General features: G+C 42.4%; 2 protein-coding genes across 5 annotated transcripts in view; both read right to left on the reverse strand.

Annotated features, from left to right (window-relative positions):
- Positions 1-1,199, reverse strand: part of ank1a (ankyrin 1, erythrocytic a) — a 101,860-nt gene extending 100,661 nt beyond the window's left edge. Inside the window, exon 1 of the mRNA XM_015972996.3 lies at positions 900-1,199. Coding sequence (XP_015828482.3) covers positions 900-1,025 — 126 coding nt within the window. The 5' untranslated portion in view covers positions 1,026-1,199. The remainder of the gene's footprint in view (positions 1-899) is intronic.
- A 19,913-nt stretch (positions 1,200-21,112) lies between these two features.
- Positions 21,113-22,674, reverse strand: part of ebf2 (EBF transcription factor 2) — a 35,281-nt gene continuing 33,719 nt past the window's right edge. For 2 of the 4 annotated variants that reach the window (XM_015973054.3, XM_015973053.3), the window contains exons 13-16: positions 22,047-22,221; positions 21,781-21,963; positions 21,530-21,700; positions 21,113-21,357 (exon numbers count right to left, since the gene is read on the reverse strand). In XM_015973054.3, coding sequence (XP_015828540.1) covers positions 21,326-21,357; positions 21,530-21,700; positions 21,781-21,963; positions 22,047-22,221 — 561 coding nt within the window. In that variant the 3' untranslated portion in view covers positions 21,113-21,325. Of the gene's footprint in view, positions 21,701-21,780; positions 21,964-22,046; positions 22,222-22,674 lie in introns of all 4 variants that reach the window. The other 2 variants (XM_015973052.3, XM_015973051.3) reach the window with 1 other exon arrangement.

Below are 22,674 nucleotides of genomic sequence, written 5' to 3' on the forward strand. Positions count from 1 at the left end.
AAGAGGATACACACGGTGGACGTTTGCCCTGAGGTTTGGTGTCAGTCATCGCAGGCTGAGTGATGGAATGTGTGTCTCTGTGATGACATCTTTGGCAAATGTCTAAACAGAAATCCAATGAGACCTTTCTGAATCACACTAGTTTTATTCCTCTTGTTTTGCTTATGAACCTCCTCCTCTTCTGCTGCTCCTTCTGCCCTGCCTCCCCTCTGTGGGGAAGGACGAAGCCGTCCTGCGTTTCTGTCCACAACACTGTCTCTACTGCATCAGCGTCAGATTGGTTTACAGCTACCCTGGCACAGAGCAGACTCATCGGGTGGCTTCACTCTGCTCCGACGAAAGCAACGAACGACCAAAGGAAAGGAGACGACTCAAGGATGGCAGAGGGGAGATAAATTGTACACAACAGATCTCTGCCAGTCGTTGAGCTCTGCCCGGTGCAACTCTGCAGTCGTTCTAATCCCTCAAAAAGGAGAAAACAAGTGGGGGTAAACAAACAGGCTGATGCAGAGAAGCAAGCTTACTGTCCCCATGGAAGAAGAGTGACTACTGCAATGTGAAGACAAAGAAAGAGAGAGGGTACAGGACAGGGGCACGAAGAGATTGAGTACTCCACTGCCCAGATAGGACGGTCAATAAGCAGTCAGGAGGAGGTAGCATGCAGTGTGGTAAACCGTTTCCCCGTGTCCGAATGCACATGACATGCATGTGTGCCAGAGACACCGAGTCCACACATGGAACACACTCAGGACCGGGTTTCCATGTGTGCCCTGGCACCCAGGACATAGCATGACAGAGAACAAAAAGAGGAGGGCTCATCTCAGCCATCCTGCCACCCCTCCCTCCCAACCCATCACCCCACCCCTGGCTACCCCCCCACCTGTAATTGGTCCCAGTACCTTTCTCTTTTTATCCCGTGAGCGACTCCTCTTTTTTAACCTCTCCTCTTCCTTCTCCTCCTTCTCCTTCTCCAACTGGGCTTCTAAATCCTTGTTCTTGCGGAGATGTTTGGCCGCCTGTGCCATGGTGTTAGTGGAGTCGGGGGTCTCGGTGGTGTTGGCGTGTCCAGATCTGAGAGCAGTGGTCTGCGGGGCGAGGACACAATGACTTGTACCTGATGGGGGGCCAACACCGGTGCTGCTGCTGTGTGATCCTCTGTGGCCCTGCAGAGTCTGTGAGCGTGCTCACCCTCTGCCTCCTCCTCCTCCTTGTCCTCTTCAGCAGTGCAGTCTCACACACACACACACACAAACACACACACACACCGGCGGTCCTCAGCCGTCTGCTGTGGGATGCTACTGCAGCGCAACTCCCTTCCTCTGCCTCCTTCCCTCCCTCCCTTCCTCCTTCTCACTTGGAGGCTTGCACTCTCTCCCCTACCTCACTTTCTTCTCTCCGCTCAGATTCTCCCTCATTCACTGTACTAAAGAAGGCAAATGAACAGGATTCTTTTCTAGCTGCTTTCCTTCTCACCGTCTCTCTTCGCCTCGTCGCTTATTATGCTGTGAAATGGCTTCGAACTACCCGCCACCCTCCCCATCAGCGAAGACTGCAAAAGGATGAAGTGACAACTGAGAAATAGCTTGAGCAGCTTTAAATCAAAGTCAGCTCTTCCTCCTCGCACTGCATTGATTTTGTTTCCTTTTGCCTGTATTTAATTTCCCAGTGTCTCATAGACCTGCTGTGTGTCCATCTGTGTAGGATCGCTGGGCTGTACCGGGATCCCGTCATCACCGATCACGCACACTCACACAGAAATGCACACACTCACACACACACACACACACACACACACACACACACACACACACACACACACAGTCACACAAACCAGAATTCCACAGGATGTCAAAAAATCTAAAACATACATGAGGAGACAAAAGCTGCCACTCGTTTACTCTCCCCCTTCGCTCGACTCCCCTCTACCTCGCTACTGTTCAGGCGCTGCAGCAGACAGGATTGGTGCCCGTGCAAGGATGTTGGTGCAGTGTGCATGCTTATGCCAGACTGAGTAATGCTTGGTTGTTTCGTTTCCACTCACTGGATGTTTGCAAAGTAATAAAAATCATGTAAAACAAATAATTTACATCCTCTTGATTCTCTAACCACCAGTTACAGTTTTATATACACAAACATCAGTGTGTGTGTGTGTGTGTGTGTGTGTGTGTGTGTGTGTGTGTGTGTGTGTGTGTGTGTGTGTGTGTGTGTGTGTGTGTGTGTGTGTGTGTGTGTGTGTGTGTGTGTGTGTGTGGTAGAGTACATGGGTACATGGAGAAAACATAAAAGGAGGGGTGCAAATGGAGCTGGCACCTGTTTACTGGTGCTGCTCTCCCTCCTCCCTCCCTTCTCCTCCCTAGAAAACTGCTGGCACAGGCAAAAATAAAAGATCCTTTAACGTCTCTCTTTTCCCGGCTCACTATATATCACAGGTATAGTTTGCACAGACACATTGGACACACAGAACACACATAGTCCTCACACACACACACACACACACACACACACACACACACACACACACACACACACGTGCTTCATCAAGCTGGTGAATCTGTGTTTTTATGTATTAATTGCGTTAATTTTTTTTTATAAACATCACATAATTATTTAAAAGTGGTATTTTTGTCGACTCACTGTACAGAAATAATCTGCTGAGCAGCTCTCTTATCAGATAGAAGTGTAAATAGTTGCTGTTAACAACAGACTCGTTTTCTTTATCTATCCTTCATTTTTTCCCTTTCCTCCAGCTCTGTATCTGGTTGTTTCCTCTGCTCAGTCGCCTCGGCTTCCCCTGATCAGATAGAAGTCCTCTCTACACTGCAGCATATTAATAAATAGGAGTGGTGATATTGCCTTCTTGCTGCAATGCTTCCACACAAATCACTTGCTCGTGCTACCTAGCCTCCACACAAACACTGAAGGGATGACAACTGTGTGGAAACAGATCCATCACAATACTGAAGCCCAAAGGGGAAAATGTCAGAATGAATTTACCAGCAGGACACAGCTGAAGAGTTTTTGAGCTAGATTAGTTTTGTTAAGCTGTGCTCAACTGTTTTATAACTGATTCTACAGGAAAGGGAAAATACTGAAACAATTTGTGGTTGAACTTTCATAATCCTGGTAAAAAGACAAAATCTCACATTGATTACCTTAATGTCTCTATGAAATGATCATGTAGAGTTTTTTTTTTTAGTTTTTTTCCCTTTAATATTATGACTGAGAAGATGTCCTCAACTGTCCCCAAACTAAGAATCTTTACAAAACAGAACAATTCGCTTTTAGATTAGTTTGAATCCTGGCCTGTTCAAAGTCTGACTTGAAAATTCCCATTTTACCTGATTCCACTTGATAAGATTATAATATTTAACAACAGTTTCTTTCCTATTTCTGGTTGGGTTTTAAAAATCTTCCATTGTTTATAGTAATAAGTCAATAATGATAGAAACCACATTTTCTCCTGTATAACAGCAGTAGCCTATAGAGGTTTGCATAAGACAGTCACTGAAATCTACAAAATTCTCCAGGTTAGTGAATTTGTGTAAATCTAATCAAATTAAAATCAGTTGCAGTAGCTTCATAAACCAATGTTACAGCACCTGAACAGCACCAGCTGAATATGTCGCCGGTTTAAGCGAGAGTGCTGTAATAAAAACACATTCTGAGCAGTAAAATGAACTGCAGATGATTGTTGTAGAAATAATCACATTTCGGTTTCTGTTTTGTTTCTGGCTGTAAACAGTCACTAAATAAACACAATGTGCCTAAAATAATTACTATTAAAATTATTTTGTCATATTCAACTTTTCAAGCCTGCTGTTAGTTATTTATGTTCAGAAGTGCAACACTTGCATCTCTTCTGAAGGTCTCTGGTTTTAAAAGGCAGTGAAAGTAATGAAGGCAGAACAAGGGCAAAACACACAGCAGCATATTGCGTGCTTCAAAAAATGCACATTCAGTTATTTTCATTAAAATCACCACAATCACCACTCCAATACAGAATCCTGCAACATTTTTCCAAAACCATTTGATTTTCAAACACTTACTCTCCTGTTTGGACACTCAAGCTCCCGATGGTCAGTTCTGGTTTTCTTCATGTACCTGAATGATCTAACCAAAAAAAATAAGGTTTGATTGTTGTTGTTTTTTTACTTAAATGCATTTTAAATTAACACTGAGCCATTTCCTGCTCCTCTGTCCTACTGGTTGAAAGTTGAACTACAATTGTCATAAACAATCCTGCTGCAGCCTGCTGTAGCGCAGGGCTGTCAACTCTCACACATCGAGCGTGAGACACACGCACTTAGCCCTCTTCACACACATGAGCCAACTAATGCTAAAATGAACCACAAAGTAAAAAGTTCCACACTGGACCACACAAGTCCAGTAGCAACAAAGCCAGGTCACCATCAGTTTGCGATTTTGGTAGCTTCCTTTTGCTCCCTCACACTAATGTAGGCTACGCTGATGTTCACTCTGGTTTGCTTTGCCTCCAAAGACTCTCTTACTTTTACTTCCAGGCCCCACCGTGATGCCAGCAGAAAATCAATCTTCTTTTTCTTCTTCTTTTGCTTTTTATTGACAATCGGCAAACTGAATAAGCTAACCGCTCGCATCAAAGCCAACAACCGCAAAGCAAGTAAAGAGTGCCCCCTATAGAGCACTTACCAATGCTGCTAAACTGCTGAGTGCAGTATCTTGCCAGTAGACGGCTGTATAGTGATGTCAAATATTAAAATGTTAAAGCTCTAGCTTAAAGTTTAAAAACCTATTCAATGTTATTTGAACTAATGTCTCATTTATTCAAAATAATTTGTTTCATTTAGCTAGTTCTAATAAGGCTTTCATTGTATTCTAAATCTAAAAAGTAATTTTGTCTCATTATTTATGTTAGTGAACCTCAATTGACGACCCGCGGGCCACTTCTGGCCCATCAAACCCTTCCACCCAGACCCTTTGGGCCCTACTGTCCCCCAATTGGGGGACTCTGAAGCCTAGTAGCAAAATTCATGTTCCAAATATCAATAATTGTTTACGTCCTCCAAACACAACTAAAACAGTTTTGATGGAAAACAAAGCCATTTTAAATAATAATAAATTAGGATACGATAATAGTTTAATTTTATTTTAGAAGAGTATCTGGCCCTCACAGTGTCTGCAGGAAAAAACATCTGCCCTTGAACACATTTATTTGCAGACCACTGGTTTATGTTCATTTATCTTTGTAAAACAGCTCAACTTTGCCACCTCTTGGACAAAATCAGTAACTGCAGCATTTTTAAAACGTGATCTCTGGATGTTGTTTAAAACATGTGAATTCAACACTGATTAGAATAACCATGATGAGATTTGTTTTCTGACTTGACTAACTTCACTGCTCAAACATCTCAAAATATCCAACTGTTTCTTGTTATTTGTCTCCTTCTTCTCTTATGCTTCTTCTGATATGTTTAAATGTCTTATTAATGTTTCAAACTGGAAAGCCAAGGTCTTCTTGGGGCGACGGTGGCACAGGAGTTAAGTGCTCGCCCTGTCATCGGAAGGTTGCTGGTTCGAGCCCCGCTCAGTCTGTCGCTGTCGTTGTGTCCTTGGGCAAGACACTTAACCCACGTTGCCTGCTGGTGGTGGTCGGAGGGACCGGTGGCGCCAGTGCTCGGCAGCCTCGCCTCTGTCAGTGAGCCCCAGGGCAGCTGTGGCTACATTGTAGCTCATCCCCACCAGTGTGTGAATGTGTGTGTGAATGGGTGAATGACTGATTGTGTTGTAAAGTGCCTTGAGGGGGTTCCAGGACTCTAGAAGGCGCTATATCAAATACAGGCCATTTACCATTCCTTCACTTGATAAAAATCCTCCACAAAAAACACAGAACAAACAATATACTATCACTGTATATGTTCACTGACCAAGACAAAAATCTGATTTTTGTGTGTCAGATTTCAATTGTCAAACCAGTTTGGCTAAACATTTCCGTCATTAGATAATTTTTTACACGTTTATCTTTGCTAAGATAGCAATAGTAATGTTTATATAAAGCCTTAGTATCAAGTAAACTTATACAAATCATGACTCTGTTTTGGACAGTTTCATCTCATTTCAGATACTTGGGAAATTCGAACATTTCTGCAACTATTACAGAAAGTAATTTGGTGTAAATAATTGATATTTGTTAAAGAATAGTACACTTCCAAGTCTGAGTTGGTCAAACTAATTAATTTTTCTAATATTTTGCCATGAAATTTAGGTTATTGTTACAATGGGAGAAAAAAATACACTGTCAAATTTTTACACAAAAGGTTAAAGTTTACACACTATAAGTGTTGGCAGAATGAAACATTTGCAACACATCTTTTGGATCGTGAAAGCGTATTTTGTCCAAGTTCACCTATCGGGGCTGTCCCCGGGGCAGTCCTGCCTGCAACACAAAAGGACAGGTGTGGACACTGGGAGAGAGAAACACGCAGCTCCTGCCTGTTTAACAGTAAGCACTCGCCAGCACATTACCCGCTTGGCTGCTCTGCTAAAAACGGTGGACGGGACGCGACAGAACCACACACCTAAACCATCACACAGATTCAGCTCGGAATTTTACTGAACACAACAAACAGACACACGTGTGTTCAGGTTCGGCCCCATTCAGTCTAAAATAGATCGATTATTGGTGGGCATGTTCACCATTTACGGTATGGTAAATTTTTTTAATAGTTACTATGGTAATGTAAATAATAGAAAAATTCCCATCCCCAAACTCTGCACAGATGTTTCAACACATTATGCCATGTTGGACAGACAGACAGACAGAGTTATCAGTAACATTTTAGGTCACAAAGAAGATGGGAAAAAATCTAGAAATTGGCCCCAAAAACATGGCAGCATATATCAGCCATCAGCCGACGTGGCCTATATCTGCATCCTGGTCCTGGAGGGCTGGTGTCCAGCACGCTTTAGTTTTAACTCTGTTTCAACACAACTTATTCCAATCAGCAGGTGGTTAACAGGCTACAGCAGAGCCTGGTGAGCTGCTGCACAGGTGATTCAACCACTGAATCAAGTGTGTTGGAGCAGAGAAACCACTAAAACCTACCAGCCCTCCAGGCCCGGAATTGAATCCCATTGATCTAGTGATGTAATGTCACCGAGAGGAGAATTGATTTAAAAAAAATAAAAAGGCAAAGATCAAAAGGAATCAAGCAGAGCACATCACATCAGTCTTGGCTCCCAGTTCATTTAAGGATCAGTTTTAAACTTTGTTTTTGAAGCATTACCTGAAGGATTCTGTCAGATTTCTTGTGTCTGAATGAGCCTCCTCACACACTTCTGTTGATCATGTCCTGTTGGTCGTTCCTAAGGCAAGAAAGAAATTGCTTTTTCGATCGTGATTCCGAGGCTGTGGAATGCTCTGCCGCTGAACATCATGGAAGCTCCCTCATTTGGGATTTTTAAAAACTGCCTCATTATGAAAAAAACTATGAAAAATTTACCCTTTTGCATTTTTGATTTGGGGCAGTAGGGGCTTTTGTAAATTAATATTTGTAATAAAATAACAACTGTATTATTATTAAGGTAATTATGATTCAATGTAAGAATGTTATACATTTTCTTCAAACATCTTCATATTTTATAGAATTTTCTTGATATGTTTTTTTTTTTTTTTTTTTTTGGTTTGTTTAATCCTTCAGTGAAATGCAGGGACTTAAGATATGTTCTAATGATTGGTTAACCAGACAGGTAAAGGGCTAAGACACATTTTGATTTGATAGCTTTTACGCAAAAAACACAAAAAAATGTGTTGCTAATAGTGTTTTATTGTTTTTAGTGGTTATTTATTAAGACTATTTTACCTGCTGTTGTATTTTTGTAAACGTTACATGTGAGAAGTACGTCGGATATTCCTGGGATTGTAAAAAGTGCTAGATGATGATGATGATGATGATGATGATGATGATGATGATGATGATGCAAAAAACAAAGGAATTGTCTTTTCTCCCACTGACCAAAATAAAACGGCGTGCTCTAGAAAGTTTTAAAAGCAAGTCAAAAATATAACAAGAAATACAAAAATGCTCATATTGACGCACAAGTGATTAGAAATCTAAAGGTTGTTTGTCTCGGTTATTTACACTGGCAGGAAGGCTACGACCTCTTTGCATCAGTCATATCAGCACATCATCAGCTGCAGTATATAATACATAAACACAGCTAGCTGTGCTACTGCTCTTTGCAATGCTGGTCATGTTGAATCCACCTCTACATTTGTAACAGAGAGCGCCTCCAGAGTGTTTGTTGGCAGAAGTCCACAGCCTACAGTTTGATACAGTACTCTATGAGCCGGAGCCATCCTCTGCACCATCAACAGCACAGATATTTTAGCTGCAGCGTTAGTCACTATCAGCCAAAATAAAATCAGCACATGTATGAAAGCCTTAGCAGTATTTTAGCAACCAGATTGAATCAGCATTGGACAAAGATCTTGGTGCCTCCCCTTTTCCAGCGAGAAACTGATTACGGCTGGTTGTCAAATGAAATATAGATGAAAAAGGGTTTTAAGCAACAAAAACAGAAGCAAAGCTGCACCCTCTGTTGATTGAATGTCGGTACTGCAACCAGAAGGGGCCAAAATACCTCAAAGACTTAGGGGGATATCAGGAACACTGTTCCTTACAGGTTTTAGACCAAACAATCAACTCGACAGTTATCAATATTCAACAAAATCTTCTATGAAATCCTAAAAAGCTAAAGTTGAAGTGGAAACAACAAGTGCAGGTACAGCCCAGAGCAATCCATGAAACTGATTATTCCGTGGATCATCACTCCCCCTGTGGATGACAATATCGTGAGGAAATGCGTGTGCACACACACGTGCACAAACACACACACACACACGCAGAGCAGAGTTTAAAGCTGCACTGCAGCACGCAGCCAACTCTGAGCAGCACCACATGCTGCTGTGATAAGACACGTTCAGTCCTACGGGATGACACAATTCCTTCTGAACACAAGCAGCAACTAAAACTGTGCTAATATATTCAACTTTTATGCTGACAACAACTACAATCTGACAAAACACGGAAAACAACAGGACTACGGTTCACACCGAGGGACTTAATGCCATACAGTATACAGTACAAGGTGAGTTAAAAGAAACGAACGGTTGTGAAGGAACGTCAAAAGGAAAACAAGGTAATCAAACTACTTTCAGACCATAGGGACTTTAGAAACAGCTACACAACATTTATGAGTTAATTTTGTGCAGCATTAAGTTTTAGATCACACATGAGGCATGCAGGGTGGTGATGAGAGCATTAACAGCTGCAGCCAACAGTCTGGCGGGGTATAAACAAAGATCAGGCTGGGCACTCACTCAGCTGATAATTGATTTAGCCATCATGACAATCATTTAGTCATTAAATTCAAACAAATTTATAGTTTCTGCTAAATGCATGGACTTATATTTTAAAGACCAAATTCATTCATTTTTTAGCACATTTGCAGTGGTATCTATGAATGCCTTGTAAGTCAATCCTATTTCAGAAAGAATAATAATAATAATAATAATAATAATAATAATAATAATAATAATAATAATAATAATAATGCATCCATCCATTGTCTGAACCCGCTTGTCCATAGGGTCGTGGGGGGCTGGTGCCTATCTCCAGCGGTCAACGGGCAATCAGGCGGGGTACACCCTGGACAGAGAGCCAGGCCATCGCAGGGCAACTCAGAGACACACAGGACAAACAATCATGCACACACACACACCTAAGGACAATTTGGACAGACCAATCAACCTAACAGTTTTTGGACTGTGGGCGGAAGCCGGAGTACCCGGAGAGAACCCACGCATGCACAGGGAGAACATGCAAGCTCCATGCAAAAAGATCCCAGGCCGGGAAGCGAATCCAGGACCTTCTTTCTGCAAGGCAACAGCTCTAACCACTGCACCACTGCGCAGCCCTAATGCTACTACTAATAATAATAATAATTATTATTATAAATTGAACTTATATAATGCATTTTAGGACACTCAAAGACGCTTCCATGCTCTCTCACATTCACACACTGCCAGTGATGGTAAGCTACTTGGTGGCCACAGCCGCCCTGGAGTGGTCTGATAGAGGCAAGGCTGCCATTTGGCGCAGTCGGTCACTGACTACCACCAACACAGGCAAGTTGGGTGAAGTGTCTTGCCCGAGGACACAAGCTGAAAGACACGAGCTGGATTTGAACCCATGACCCTCCGATCACGAGGCAACCTGCTCTACCGCCTGAGCTACTGCTGCCCCCAATAGAAGTAAGCCGGATCAGAGTTGATCTTCAGGTGGCAGCATTTCCTGATATTTGGTCATCTCACCTCTGATTGGCTAACAGCAGCGCAACTCCACCTCTGACTGCTTTCTCTGCATCGTAGATTTTTTAAAATCTTTACAAATAACACAAGCCTGGAGGAGTTCTGCTGTGTGGTGTCGTTGCTAATGTTAACCGTTAGCTTCTATTAGCTGAGATGTTCTCTGCTCTCTTCTGGATCATCAACAGCCTTCCCCGTCGCGAGCCAACATGGGTGAGTCCATGAACGCTAATGTTCAGTGCGACAGCACTGCCAAATCTCCCACTCAAAGTATGAGACACACACACTTCACCACCTTCACACACTCACACCACATCTCCAATTTCTAATGCTGAAAAAGCAAGTGTCCCTCCCCTGGTTATCTGTGGCTAATGCAGGAAATAGAGGTAGAAGACCATTTTCACATACAGCTCACACGTAAATCTAAGAGTGACCGATCATGTGTTAAAAATTACATTTAAAACATAATTCTCTTAAATCCTCTTTAATAACCTCACCATGAGATAGGGAACAACATGATTCTAATGATCTTAGAGAAGTTACATCTCTCTCTCTCTCTCTCTCTCTCTCTCTCTCTCTCTCTCTCTCTCTCTCTCTCTCTCTCTCTCTCTCTCTCTCTCTCTCTCTCTCTCTCTCTCTCTCTCTCTCTCTCTCTCTCTCTCTCTCTCTCTCTCTCTCTCTCTCTCTCTCTCTCTCTCTCTCTCTCTCTCTCTCTCTCTCTCTCTCTCTCTCTCTCTCTCTCTCTCTCTCTCTCTCTCTCTCTCTCTCTCTCTCTCTCTCTCTCTCTCTCTCTCTCTCTCTCTCTCTCTCTCTCTCTCTCTGCACCAGCAGAGATTGCACTGATTGTGAAAGCCATGAGGCAGGTGACAAAGCAGGGCAGGCTTCATGTTCACACTGCACCGCGGCTCAGGAATCCTGCCACTTCATCCAAAGGACTGATCTGAGTCACCCTGTTATGTACTTGAGAGACGTGTGCTGGCCAAAAATAAATGGAAATTTGCTGCAAATTTGTGCTGCTGCAGCCTCACCGACTCATTTGAATGGAAGAAAGTCCACAGTAATGAAAGTCACCACCAACCCAGCTGAGAAAGATGATGCTATCCTTTATGCTGACAGTTTAACATGCTGTGGTTCTTTCACAGAAAAACACAGGTGTAATCCGGGCTTTGCTGTTGACTGTAACAGTTCTAGAATGAAACTATCTTTTTACACAGGAAATATTTAGACTGATGTAAAAACAATGTAGCTCAGAATGAAATTCTGTATTTGAAAATAATTCAGATGAAACCCCAACAATTCAATGATAAGTGAGTGTGCAGGATTATTATTACATCACAGAAGTGTTAAATCTATCTACAATGACCATTTATTAGCATCTTACATTATCAGCATCTAACAAAAGATTAACAGCTCCAAATGCCTTATGTTCAGTGAACACTAAGGCATGGGGCTGGTTACAGGACAGTGTGTACAGACAGACCTCAACAGCACTAAACAGATGGACGTTTATGCACGTCTGCCCTCTAGTGGTGACAGAGTTCTCAACAAGAGTTTTCTGCAGGCTGCGCAGTGACACAATGGTTAGAGCTGTTGCCTTGCAGAAAGAAGGTCCTGGATTCGCTTCCCAGCCTGGGATCTTTCTGCATGGAGTTTGCATGTTCTCCCTGTGCATGCGTGGGTTCTCTCCGGGTACTCCGGCTTCCTCCCACAGTCCAAAAACATGACTGTTAGGTTGATTGGTCTGTCCAAATTGTCCTTAGGTGTGAATGTGTGTGTGCATGATTGTTTGTCCTGTGTGTCTCTGTGTTGCCCTGTGATGGACTGGCTCTCTGTCCAGGGTGTACCCCGCCTGATTGCCCACTGCCAACTTAGGGTTGCCAACTGACCTGAACATGCATGTCTTTGACTGTAAGAATATGAAGAAAACCCATGCATGAAATGAGAGAACATGCAAGCTTACTGCTTTAACTTAACTCTGCTATACAGCATTAGCTGAAACTACAGACTATTAATGTAAAGTATCCTGTAGACATGTCCTGTTTCAGTGCTTGGTTTTTATTTAAACTAAAATGTTAGAATATGAAATATGATCAAGAAGAAATGTGTTTGTTTAAAAATTCTCCTAGCAGTTACTTATTTTGCCTGAACCACAAGAAACATAAATGACAATGAATGAAAAGTGACTGGAAGCCATATAAATGCTGATGCTGCCACTTTATTCCTAAATGTGTTCAGGAACCATTCAGCTGTCAGTAGCTTTGATACGAATGTCTTCAGATGAAAGCATTATTTTACTCACCAGCCACCTTTTTAGGGACATCTTTCTTGTACTGAACTCTTTCACCTTCATGTCACTGACTCTAAGGTGATGAACATTTCTCAGAGGTCGTGGTCCATATTGACATGACAGCATCAAACAGTTACTTGTATGATGAGAATCTCCCATTCCAACACATCCCAAAGGTTCTGGACTGGACTGACATCTGGTGACTGTGGAGGTCACTGAAGTCCAGTGAACTCATTGTAACGTTCTAGAAGCCAGCTGGAGATGATCTGAGCTTTGTGACGTGGTACATGATACTGATAGAAGTAGCCATCAGGAGATGGGTCCACAAGTGGATATGGTCAGCATCAATGTCCAGATAGGCTGTGGGGTTTAAACAGGCTCAGGTAAGAGGTCCAAAGTTGGACAAGAACATCTCTCCCACACCATTAAATCACTAGAAACAGACTCAATCAGTGACGTCAAATTCTGACCCGGCCATTTGGATGCTACAGCTGACCGGGAAAGGTTTTTCCAGTCTCTCATGATCCAGTTCTGGTGATCCTGTGTAAATTTCTGCCTCTGTGTCCTAGATGGTGTGGTCTTCTGCTGCTGAAGTCCATCTGATTAAAAGTTTAACTCGTTGTGATCCAGAGGTGTGGTTCTGCAGACCTTAGTTCTAATGACCTGCGCTTGCCTTTCCAGCCCAGAAGTAGGCAACCCTGGTCCTCGAGCTTTAGTTGTTTCCCTGCTACAACACACCTGACGCAGTGGTTTAATCACCTGTTCAGCAGGTCACCAAGCTCTGCAGAATCCTGTTAATCATCTGCTGATTAAAACCAGGTGTGTTGGAACAGGCTTTGTGGATTTTTGGGTGCACGATTGTTTGGTTATGTGTCCTGTGGTTACCTAGAAATAAAATTATAAATTAAAATGTACATAACTGAATCAACCCTTCTATGCATATACAGTGTCATCATGCTAAAATCAATCAGTGGGTGCCAAATACATAGGAAATGATACAAGACGGCATGTTTTACCACAGTGACCAAACCCAAAGGCAAAAAACCTTTGCTAGGTAATATTTGACATTTTATTTGATTTTAAATATTAACTGAATGTGACAAGTATGTTTTCAGAAAAGAAATAAAACATCAGTTTGATCAGTCCAACCTTGAGACATTTAGATTTTTCCAAGAGCACACACAGGAGCAGAGGAAATATGGAGTTCAGCAAATTTAAGAGAAGGAAAATAGAACAGGAAGTGCAGAGGAGGAGGAGACTGGAGATGGGTGGTGTCTCCCCCTCTCCAGCATTGGACACTCATCCCCAAGAGTCCTCTCACTTCTCCCTCCTGTCAGTCCTCATCTCCTCTTGACCCTCCATATCTCTGCACAAGTGTTTAGCTCGCAGGAATTCCCAACGAACAACCTCCTCAGCTTCATCCATCTTTTCCTCAGATGGTGTTTCACCAACACTGCAAACACTTTATCCGTCTGTTACTGTAGTAAAGACTAGAAATGTATTTTATTCCACTTCTCTTTCACTGAAGCCCAAATAAACCGCACGGTGATTTTGTTTTGCACCTAGAAACCTCAGAAAGCATTAACCAGTCTTGCTGAGACGGTAATGTAATTACTGGTTATCTTTTACAAGGTGCGACCGATTCAAAGGGAGACAGCGACTCGCTTCGTGACACCCAGCGACTCCTCACTTAGACCCAATCTGTTCCTTTAGATGTAATCCCCGCCTCCTCCCACCTGTCTCCCATTCTTCCTTTCTAATCAGGCATCCCTGCCAATCAATTTGATTGCCATGACAACGTTTCACGCGACGCCCCCTCCAAACATTGCCCCCGTTGCCACCACCCACCCCTATAAACAAAAACAAAACAAAACAAAAACACAGAAGCTGAATTCCGACAGCTCAGGATTGATGAGGGGGAGTGCTGTCAAAGGCCAGAAATTAGATTAGGACTGAGGCGCGCGCGCACACACACACACACACACACGCACACACACACGCACACAAATCACAGCTCTGAGGCAGCAGGTGCTTTTGGTTAAACCTTAATTACATGATCTCTGATTTCTCTAATTGATATGGTAATGACTATGTAATTAATGCAAAAGCAGAAATACCAGCAGCTCCCTTAATGAATGGATTTATTTGATTAGATATCCCTCTGCATATTTATGTCTGCTGGTATAAAGCAAGAAACAGAAAAAGGTTGTGTGGGTTTGTTGTTAAGTGTCACGAGAGCTGGTACCTAACAACCACCCCCGTCACCCAACAAAAACTAAACATACAAATAAAAAGGAAAGTGCACAAAAGAAAAAACACATTCTGGAAAATAAAACTGGAGCTAGAAATATTTTAATATTTTGTGCTGATAAAATAAAAATCATTTAATCACATATTGATTTTTTACAGGTAGGTGGCAGTATTGGGCTGTCCCATAAATATTTTGGCTCCCATCTTTAAATATAAACATTATGAAAATTGTGCTAAGAATTATGATGAAAACGTTAAAACCCTAAAAAGAAAGACTGCCATTAATGTGAGATAATCTGGTTAAATAACTCGCTTCACCTGCTCGGTTCATGAAGGGAAGGAACTGCTACGACTCAACAAACTGTTAACTGTTAGGTTTCTGCAGCATGGAGACGGTTACAACATGAGAGAACATGATCTGAAGATGAGAAACCATCTCTCCTCTTACTTGGAAAACATCCTTCTGCTAGTAAAATCTAACAGGAGTTAAACTGACCGTCATTTAGTAGCTTTGTTGCTTCTTCATGATCCTATTACTAATAACAGGTTTTGAGAAGGTCTTTATGAGTATTTCTTTGGATTTGGTGGCTTTTACACAAATGTTCTGCCCCAGTTCTTGTACCTGAACTTGGTAAGATTCTGTGCTGAGATGTAGAGGAAGGAATAAACAAACTAAGAATGAAACAAAAAGCAGCCCAAAAATAAAACGTTGAAAGATTTTATGAATGTTTGGACAGCTTCGGATTGATACCATTTTAGAACATTGCTTAAAAGTTAACTTCTTTATTCTCTAGAAGCATCCATCGAAATGTTGTTGAATGAATTAAATGATGCCCAGTTGTTGAAAAGATTTGTAACATATAACCATAAAAATCAGGCCTAAAATACACGGGAGCAGGTCTAAGTCTGGGGCGAGGCCACATTAGACGCCATGTTTCCTTCTACGGGAGCTTGTGAGGACAAAATGCATTTACTATAACAAAGAGTTACAAAACCTCCACCATTCATAAACGTTGTTGTTTTACACATTTACCTCTTCACTCGTTTCCATTGACGAAGAGAAGTCCGCATGTCATTTTGCTGAAAGTTCCACTCCCAGGGATTTTTGACCCTAATGGCCATCCGTTGGTAAGGTCTTACTCAAACACAAAAATGCAGCTTTATTAAGGTATGCACTGCCCATTATCATCAGGAAAATACATATCGTCACTTTAAAGAAATAATAAGTAAGGAAAGAAAATTTTCTTTATGATTAATCTAGCAAAGGCTGAAACAAACTTCTGCGAGAGAGTAGCAGCAAAAACAGCTATGTCCTGTCAAATATCTAGACCCCGCCATCAATGTTGGGATTTTATTTCGTAAAATCAGTTGTGACATGAATCACCTGACCATTTTTTTAAGGTGTGGAACACTGGAAAAAAAAAGTATGATTATTTTTGATGATAATCAGTCACCTCGATTTTTTTTATGCAGGACGAACATGAAAATAGTCTCCTACACCTATCTCCTGCATTACCTTCTGATAGAAATTAGATGGTGAAACTCAAGGATTAGAAAGGCCTGATAGATCTACGTCACACTGTCACTTAACATTCATGATGCCTAGGGTTAGTAGAAGCTAACCATTAGCGTTAGCAACTCAACCACACAACAGAAGCTCCTCTTGTGTCATTTGTGGAGATAAAACATCAATTTTGCGAAGCAAACGGAGTCAGTGGTAGAGTCGTGTTGCTATTAACCAATCAGAGGCGAGATGTCCATATCAGGAAATAAGAGTCCAAATCTTGTAATTTTTGTCCACTTTCTCCTCCAGCTAACTCCTCCATGCTAATGCAGGCACTGATGGGCTATTTTTTACCCCCGAGTATGACATACAAGGCATTTATTCTTGCTAGAGACCACTGAAAATGTATTGACGAGTGTTCAACAACTTTTAGAGTTTGTGCTGTAAAAGAACACCAGCAGGTATATTTACCCAGACTGTTACTGATTGTTCTGTATGTACGATTAAGAAAGAAAGAAAAGAAAGAAAACGATCTTTCATATAGCATCTCTCAAGATAAAAATCAACTAGTTGTTATATATGTACTCTTTCCTGCATAAATAAGATAAACATTAAGTATTAAATAAAGAACCTCAGCATGTAAAGTTTCATGCTTAAAACAGTGTGCTGAAACTTGATTTAAACTCTTTAAAAGATGCCAAAACCAAATTAATGCAAACTAGAAGTAAAACAAGGTGAAACTTTCCTGAAGTGATCATCTGTGTCAGAACTCACATTCATGTTTCATATGGAGGGGTTGCGTTGGGTCGAGTAGGAGTTGAGCTAATACCAGTAATAAATGTTGGATGGTTAGTTGGTTAACTAACTTACCTCTGAATAATGTGTTTCTTACGGGGCCACTCGGGCCACGGTTGATGGATGGCCTTACAGAAGCTGGGTCAATTAGCCAGGCTGGATTTGCCTTCATGCAGGCTGCAGACAGCACTGGGAGAGTTCCAGCCTTTGTCACGCGGCCTGGCTGTAATTAATCACCAGCGCAAGGCCTTCTCACCTCACACAGCCGCGCGCACAAACAGCCAATACTTACGTTTGGGCCAAATTACATCTCCACTCTTCTAATCTGGCTAATTGTCAACATTGTACTACTTGGAGGAGGAGAAAGACGCAGTTATTAAAGGCGTCCCTGCGAACGAACAGATCAGTTCTGTGTATCTGCAGCCTGATTTAGTCATGTTAGCAAATTACAGGAAGTCAGTTCGACTCGGACGTTTAGGTGGAAGAACTCAAGGGTCTGAATACTTCTAAATGTTTGATAGAGAATCAAAGAGTGACAAACACAAAAAAAGCACATCAGTAAGCACCGTTAGATGTGTTTCCCCCTGCTTTTATCTACCTATTCCTCTGTTAAACTGTTTGTGTTTAGGTCTGTCTCTCCCACTTTCATATAAAACCAAGTACAGAGGCACAGACTGAGAGGCTTTGTACAGAGACGTCACTCCGCGTCCACAGAACACACTCATGTGGACTGGACAAAAGCAGCAGGCTGACAGATGAGGTTTGCCTCTGGGGGCTGGGGATCTATGTGTTGCTGCTGCTGCTGCTGTGTGTGTGTGTGTGTGTGTGTGTGTGTGTGTGTGTGTGTGTGTGTGTGTGTGTGTGTGCGTGTGCGTGTGCGTGTGCGTGCGCGTGCGCGCGTGCGCGTGTGCGTGTGCGTGTGTGTGTGTGTGTGTGTGTGTGTGTGTGTGTGTGCATAAACTTTGCATTGTGCACGCATGTGTGCACCTTTTTTGTGAATGCACCCTGCAAATCTGTGTGTGTGCGTGCGTGTGTGTGTGTGTGTGTGTGTGTGTGTGTGTGTGTGTGTGTGTGTGTGTGTGTGTGTGTGTGTGTGTGTGTGTGTGTGTGTGTGTGTGTGAGAGAGAATGGTTGGGGGGTGGTCTCATGGGGCAGCTCTGTGTCTCTCCCATCTGCCACCCCACTCTAGTGACACCCAAGGGAATGGCAGGGAAGGGGTGGGGAATTCATTTTGGGAGAAAAGAATCGGGGTCCGTCGGTCTAATGGGCAACAACGCCGGTTTTCACTGATGGGCCAAAGGCAAAGGACACTGGCTGGGTGTGTGGAAGCCAATCTACCAATCTATTTGACAAAACAGTGGGCCACCCCCGTCAAGCACTGCCTGAGCCTGCCTAATAAGGCACGCACACCCCTGATTATGCCCCAAATGAGAAAGGGGTCCAGTGTATTTTGCACACATGCACACAGACGTCACACACACCCGGGGCTAATGTCAACCTAATGCATGACCATGCTGTGGCCAGAGGGCTAATTGGGTATATAAACACAAACATATCCCTTGAGAGATTAGAAGGGAATGGGTGCATTTTGTGCTCCTTCTTTTGTGAGAAACACAAAAACCTAAACAGGAAACGTATCATATTTTATCGAGGATGACATGATTGCGCTCTCATGTACCCAGCGCCTTGATGCTCTGATGTGAGATGACTTGGTGGCAGGTGGTGCCTCTTGCTGTCTTTATCCAAACTGTGATCAGGAAATGGTAAACAGCACCTCTGCAACATAACAGTCATGAGCATATGGCTCTGGTACCATTGGGCAGAAGGAGCACTCAGTGAGATGAACACGGAGGTGTTGGCAACAAAGATGACTTTAACTTGTCAAATTAACAACACATCAAAGGAAAGAAGGAGATACAAGGATGAAGAGTCTTGTAGTGGTCAAAACAGCAGCAGCGTTGGAGGTTTGAAGTCCACGTGCCTTTCAGTGTTGCTGCTAAAGTACAGTTAGCTCTTTTCTGTTTCGTACAATCACAAAACATGTTACCCTACCCCCTCTCTGCTTTCAGGGCTATGTTAATGAAACAGTTGCTGTTTCCTGGCATAACATTAATTACCCGATCAAAATAGAGTGGCTAATTAACTGCCCTTCTTTAGCGCTGCTAATTACATTAACAGAGAAGGACCAGTTTAAGGGAGCAAAAAAAGAGAGAAAGAAAAGAAGGGATGAAGCTGTGGCAAACAAAGAGTGGAAAATAAGGTAAGGCTCAAGCTTCTGTGTGTGTGTGTGTGTGTGTGTGTGTGTGTGTGTGTGTGTGTGTGTGTGTGTGTCTGTTTTTCGAGAGAGAGGAAGAGGCTGCGTTGGAGGGAGACTCATGTGGTTCTCGCTTGGGCCCCCAGAGGCTTGGTCCTCAGAGAGAAGTAGGCTTATTGGAGAGGAGAAAGATGGGAGGGGGGTGTTGTTTATCTTGACATGCTCCACTCAGTCTTTAACGCTCGCATCACAATTAAGATGCTGCGGCTCATCAGCTATGTATACAAAACAGTGTAACAAGCTGCACGAGCACACAGGTGATGGGCACAGTCAAAAATAGATCCTGCGCAGCCCTGAAAGATAAAAGCATCAGTGTTTCGGACAACAATCCCCACAAATGCCCTCTAAGAAACATTCAGCACCACTTTATTTTCTTTTTCTTATTGGTTTTATTTGGAGCACAAAATATAATTACACCTTCAAATTTACAAATCACATTTGCACCAAATTTTGTATTAATTCAAAGAAACATTGCTTCAAAAAACATAATAGTAAATTGCTAATGATTTTTTTAAAATAAATAAGATAACAAAGTCTAAAAGCAAATTTCCGAATGACATCTACTCTTTGTGTTTTTGCGTGCACGTCCTGAGAATGCTGCTTTTGCTGTGATACCTGGATAATAATAATAATAATAATAATAATAATAATAATAATAATAATGAATGTTTCTGCTGAAGCTGTTGTGCTTTTGATTCACGCTACTGCATAGTGACTATCTTGTACTGGATCGACACATTAAAAATGACCAAATTCTGTGAATAGTTGTGTGAGCTGCAAAAGTATAACAGCATTAGTGTAAAAAAAAGCATGCATTTTATGTGAAAATTAAAAAAAGAAATGCTAACTAATATTTCTGGTATACAAGGACAATAACTGTGGGCATAACATTCATATTTTGTGAAACTGGAATGTTTGACTTTTAAAAAAAGCTTTTTTTTCGCTGGGATAGGAAAAAAATCAATTACTAGGTATCATTTATCAAACTAATTGGCAATTGCTGAGATAATTTAATTTCATTAACAGTTGAAAAGAGGACCACTTTATAAAACACGTTTATATTTTCCCTAAGCTAACAATAATAAGTTAAATTGCTTGTTCTTAAATAAATCAATATATGAATTGCTTTAGAAATAACCCATGAGACAAAGTTTTCTTCCTTGAAAAAACCATAAAGACAAAAACGAACAAAAAAATAAAGGTTCTATTTTTCTGGAATGTAAGTTGTCTTCAAATAGTCTACTAAAAAAAATCTCTCGCTAGCACACAGACAGTGTACACACATGCCATTTATGGTGTCCATACACGGGAAAAAGTAGCACCCTGCTTTTGAGAGCTGCGGTGAGAGCTGTCCGTCATTTGTGCTCCAGCAGCGCATCCAGTAAGTGTCCAACGAAAGCTTTGTGCAGGTGCTGCAAGAGCTGAATACTGCATGTGCTACCAGGCCAGAGGTCAGCTCAGATCCTTTTGAAGCTTGAGGTGAAATTTTAAAGAGCTTTTCTTTGTTTCCTGCCAGAAACTTTGTTAGAAACACACAAGCCGCAGCACAGGAACCAGTCTGCTGCTGTTGTTGTGGGAGGAGTCTGTCTGGATGTGGCTGGAGTGTGTTTTCCTCTGCATCTGGAGTAGATGGCTGGTCTTTGGACAGATTTTAATATCCCGCCTCTTTCATCCAGCTGGATGTGAAAAGGGAACTGGGGGAGATGTGTCGGATCAGAGAGTAAAGTTACACGCGGTCACTAGTGATCAGTTTTTCATCCTCCCTGTCCCGTCAGTGCCATAAAAAGGGGGCTAAGTGAAGATCTGGGGTAGACTGGGACGGGTGCTTTACTACATCTGGGGAACAACCAGGCCCGTCATCGCTGGAGAGAAAAACATATACAAAGATCTATGATTCTAGTCAGTCAGGTCTGTCATCATTGTACATCCAGCAAGTCTTTCTTTGTTTTGTTCAGTTTGGAGTTTGTTAGTACAGGGGTTAGACTGCATTTGTGAGTTCAGACAGCGGGGTCAGATAGTGAGTCGGATGGCTACCTCTGAAGCTGTTTCCCCCTGAGGCGGGGCACGCAGGGGAAGGAGAGCCCTGGGGCCTGAGGACGGGAGCAAAAGCACTCTTCTGTTTAGCAGCAGAGGGGAAAGAGGAGAAGGGTAAGAGGGATGAAGAGGAGCTGGAGCTTCCAGGTATGGTGGGGCTGGAGGGCATGACTGTGGGAAAGGAGAGCGACAGTCAGCATCAGGCTCAAAAATCAGACAAATGTTCACTTTTGGAACAAGTAGGAGCTTACTGTAGGGTGAGCTGGTGGGGGAGGCACTGCTGAAGCCAGGAGATCCAGGAACTCCAAGGCTAGTCATGGGAACTGTCCCGTAGCCTCCAGTCATCCCCCCAGCACCGCCGTAACTCGACTGCTGGGGAGTGGAAGCTGATGGGTAACCTCTTGGAGACAAACTGCTGGAGTTACGAATGTAACCTGAAGGAGAAAATAAAACATTGTGTTCGCTCTGAGCCTGGGATAAATCAGTAACAGAGACCTGTGTGACTCACTAATCTCACCTTGGCTGCTCTGACCTGGATCTCCGATGCTAACGCCCAGCTGTGAAGGGTAGGAGCCCAGGCCCATGACGCTGCCGTGTGCCGGTGAGCTCGGCAGAGCCTGGAGCTGACTGTGAGGACGAGGAACGCTGTAGAGGGCCTCAGCGATGTCAGCTGCACGTTTTAGCAGCATGTCCTACAAGAAACCAAAGCAAGTGGTCACTTGTAGTGTATATGAAACATGACACGGCTTTGATCAGCTGACATGATGCTGATGCTGTCATTCTTTGCAGTTTATTAGAATGATTAATCTCTGACTCTGTAATTCATCCTATACAGAGGGGCAAAAAGTATTTCAGCCTCCAACTGTGCTCGTTCTCCCAAATAAAAAGATCAGAAAGACCTGTAAGTGTCATCAACTATGAGAGACAAAATTTGAAAAAATTAATCCAGAAGATTACATTGTCTGATTTTTAAATAATTTATTTGAATTATGGTGGGAAATTAAAATTTCATCAAAAGCAAAATTCCATCTCAATGAGTTGTTATATTTGTTGGCAATGACAGAGGTCAAATATCTTTAACATGTTTTTCACACACTGTTGCAGGTATTTTGGCCCATGCAGATCTCTAGAGCAGTCATGTTTTG

Source organism: Nothobranchius furzeri, chromosome 17, assembly GCF_043380555.1.
Source record: "Nothobranchius furzeri strain GRZ-AD chromosome 17, NfurGRZ-RIMD1, whole genome shotgun sequence".
NCBI lineage: Eukaryota > Metazoa > Chordata > Actinopteri > Cyprinodontiformes > Nothobranchiidae > Nothobranchius > Nothobranchius furzeri.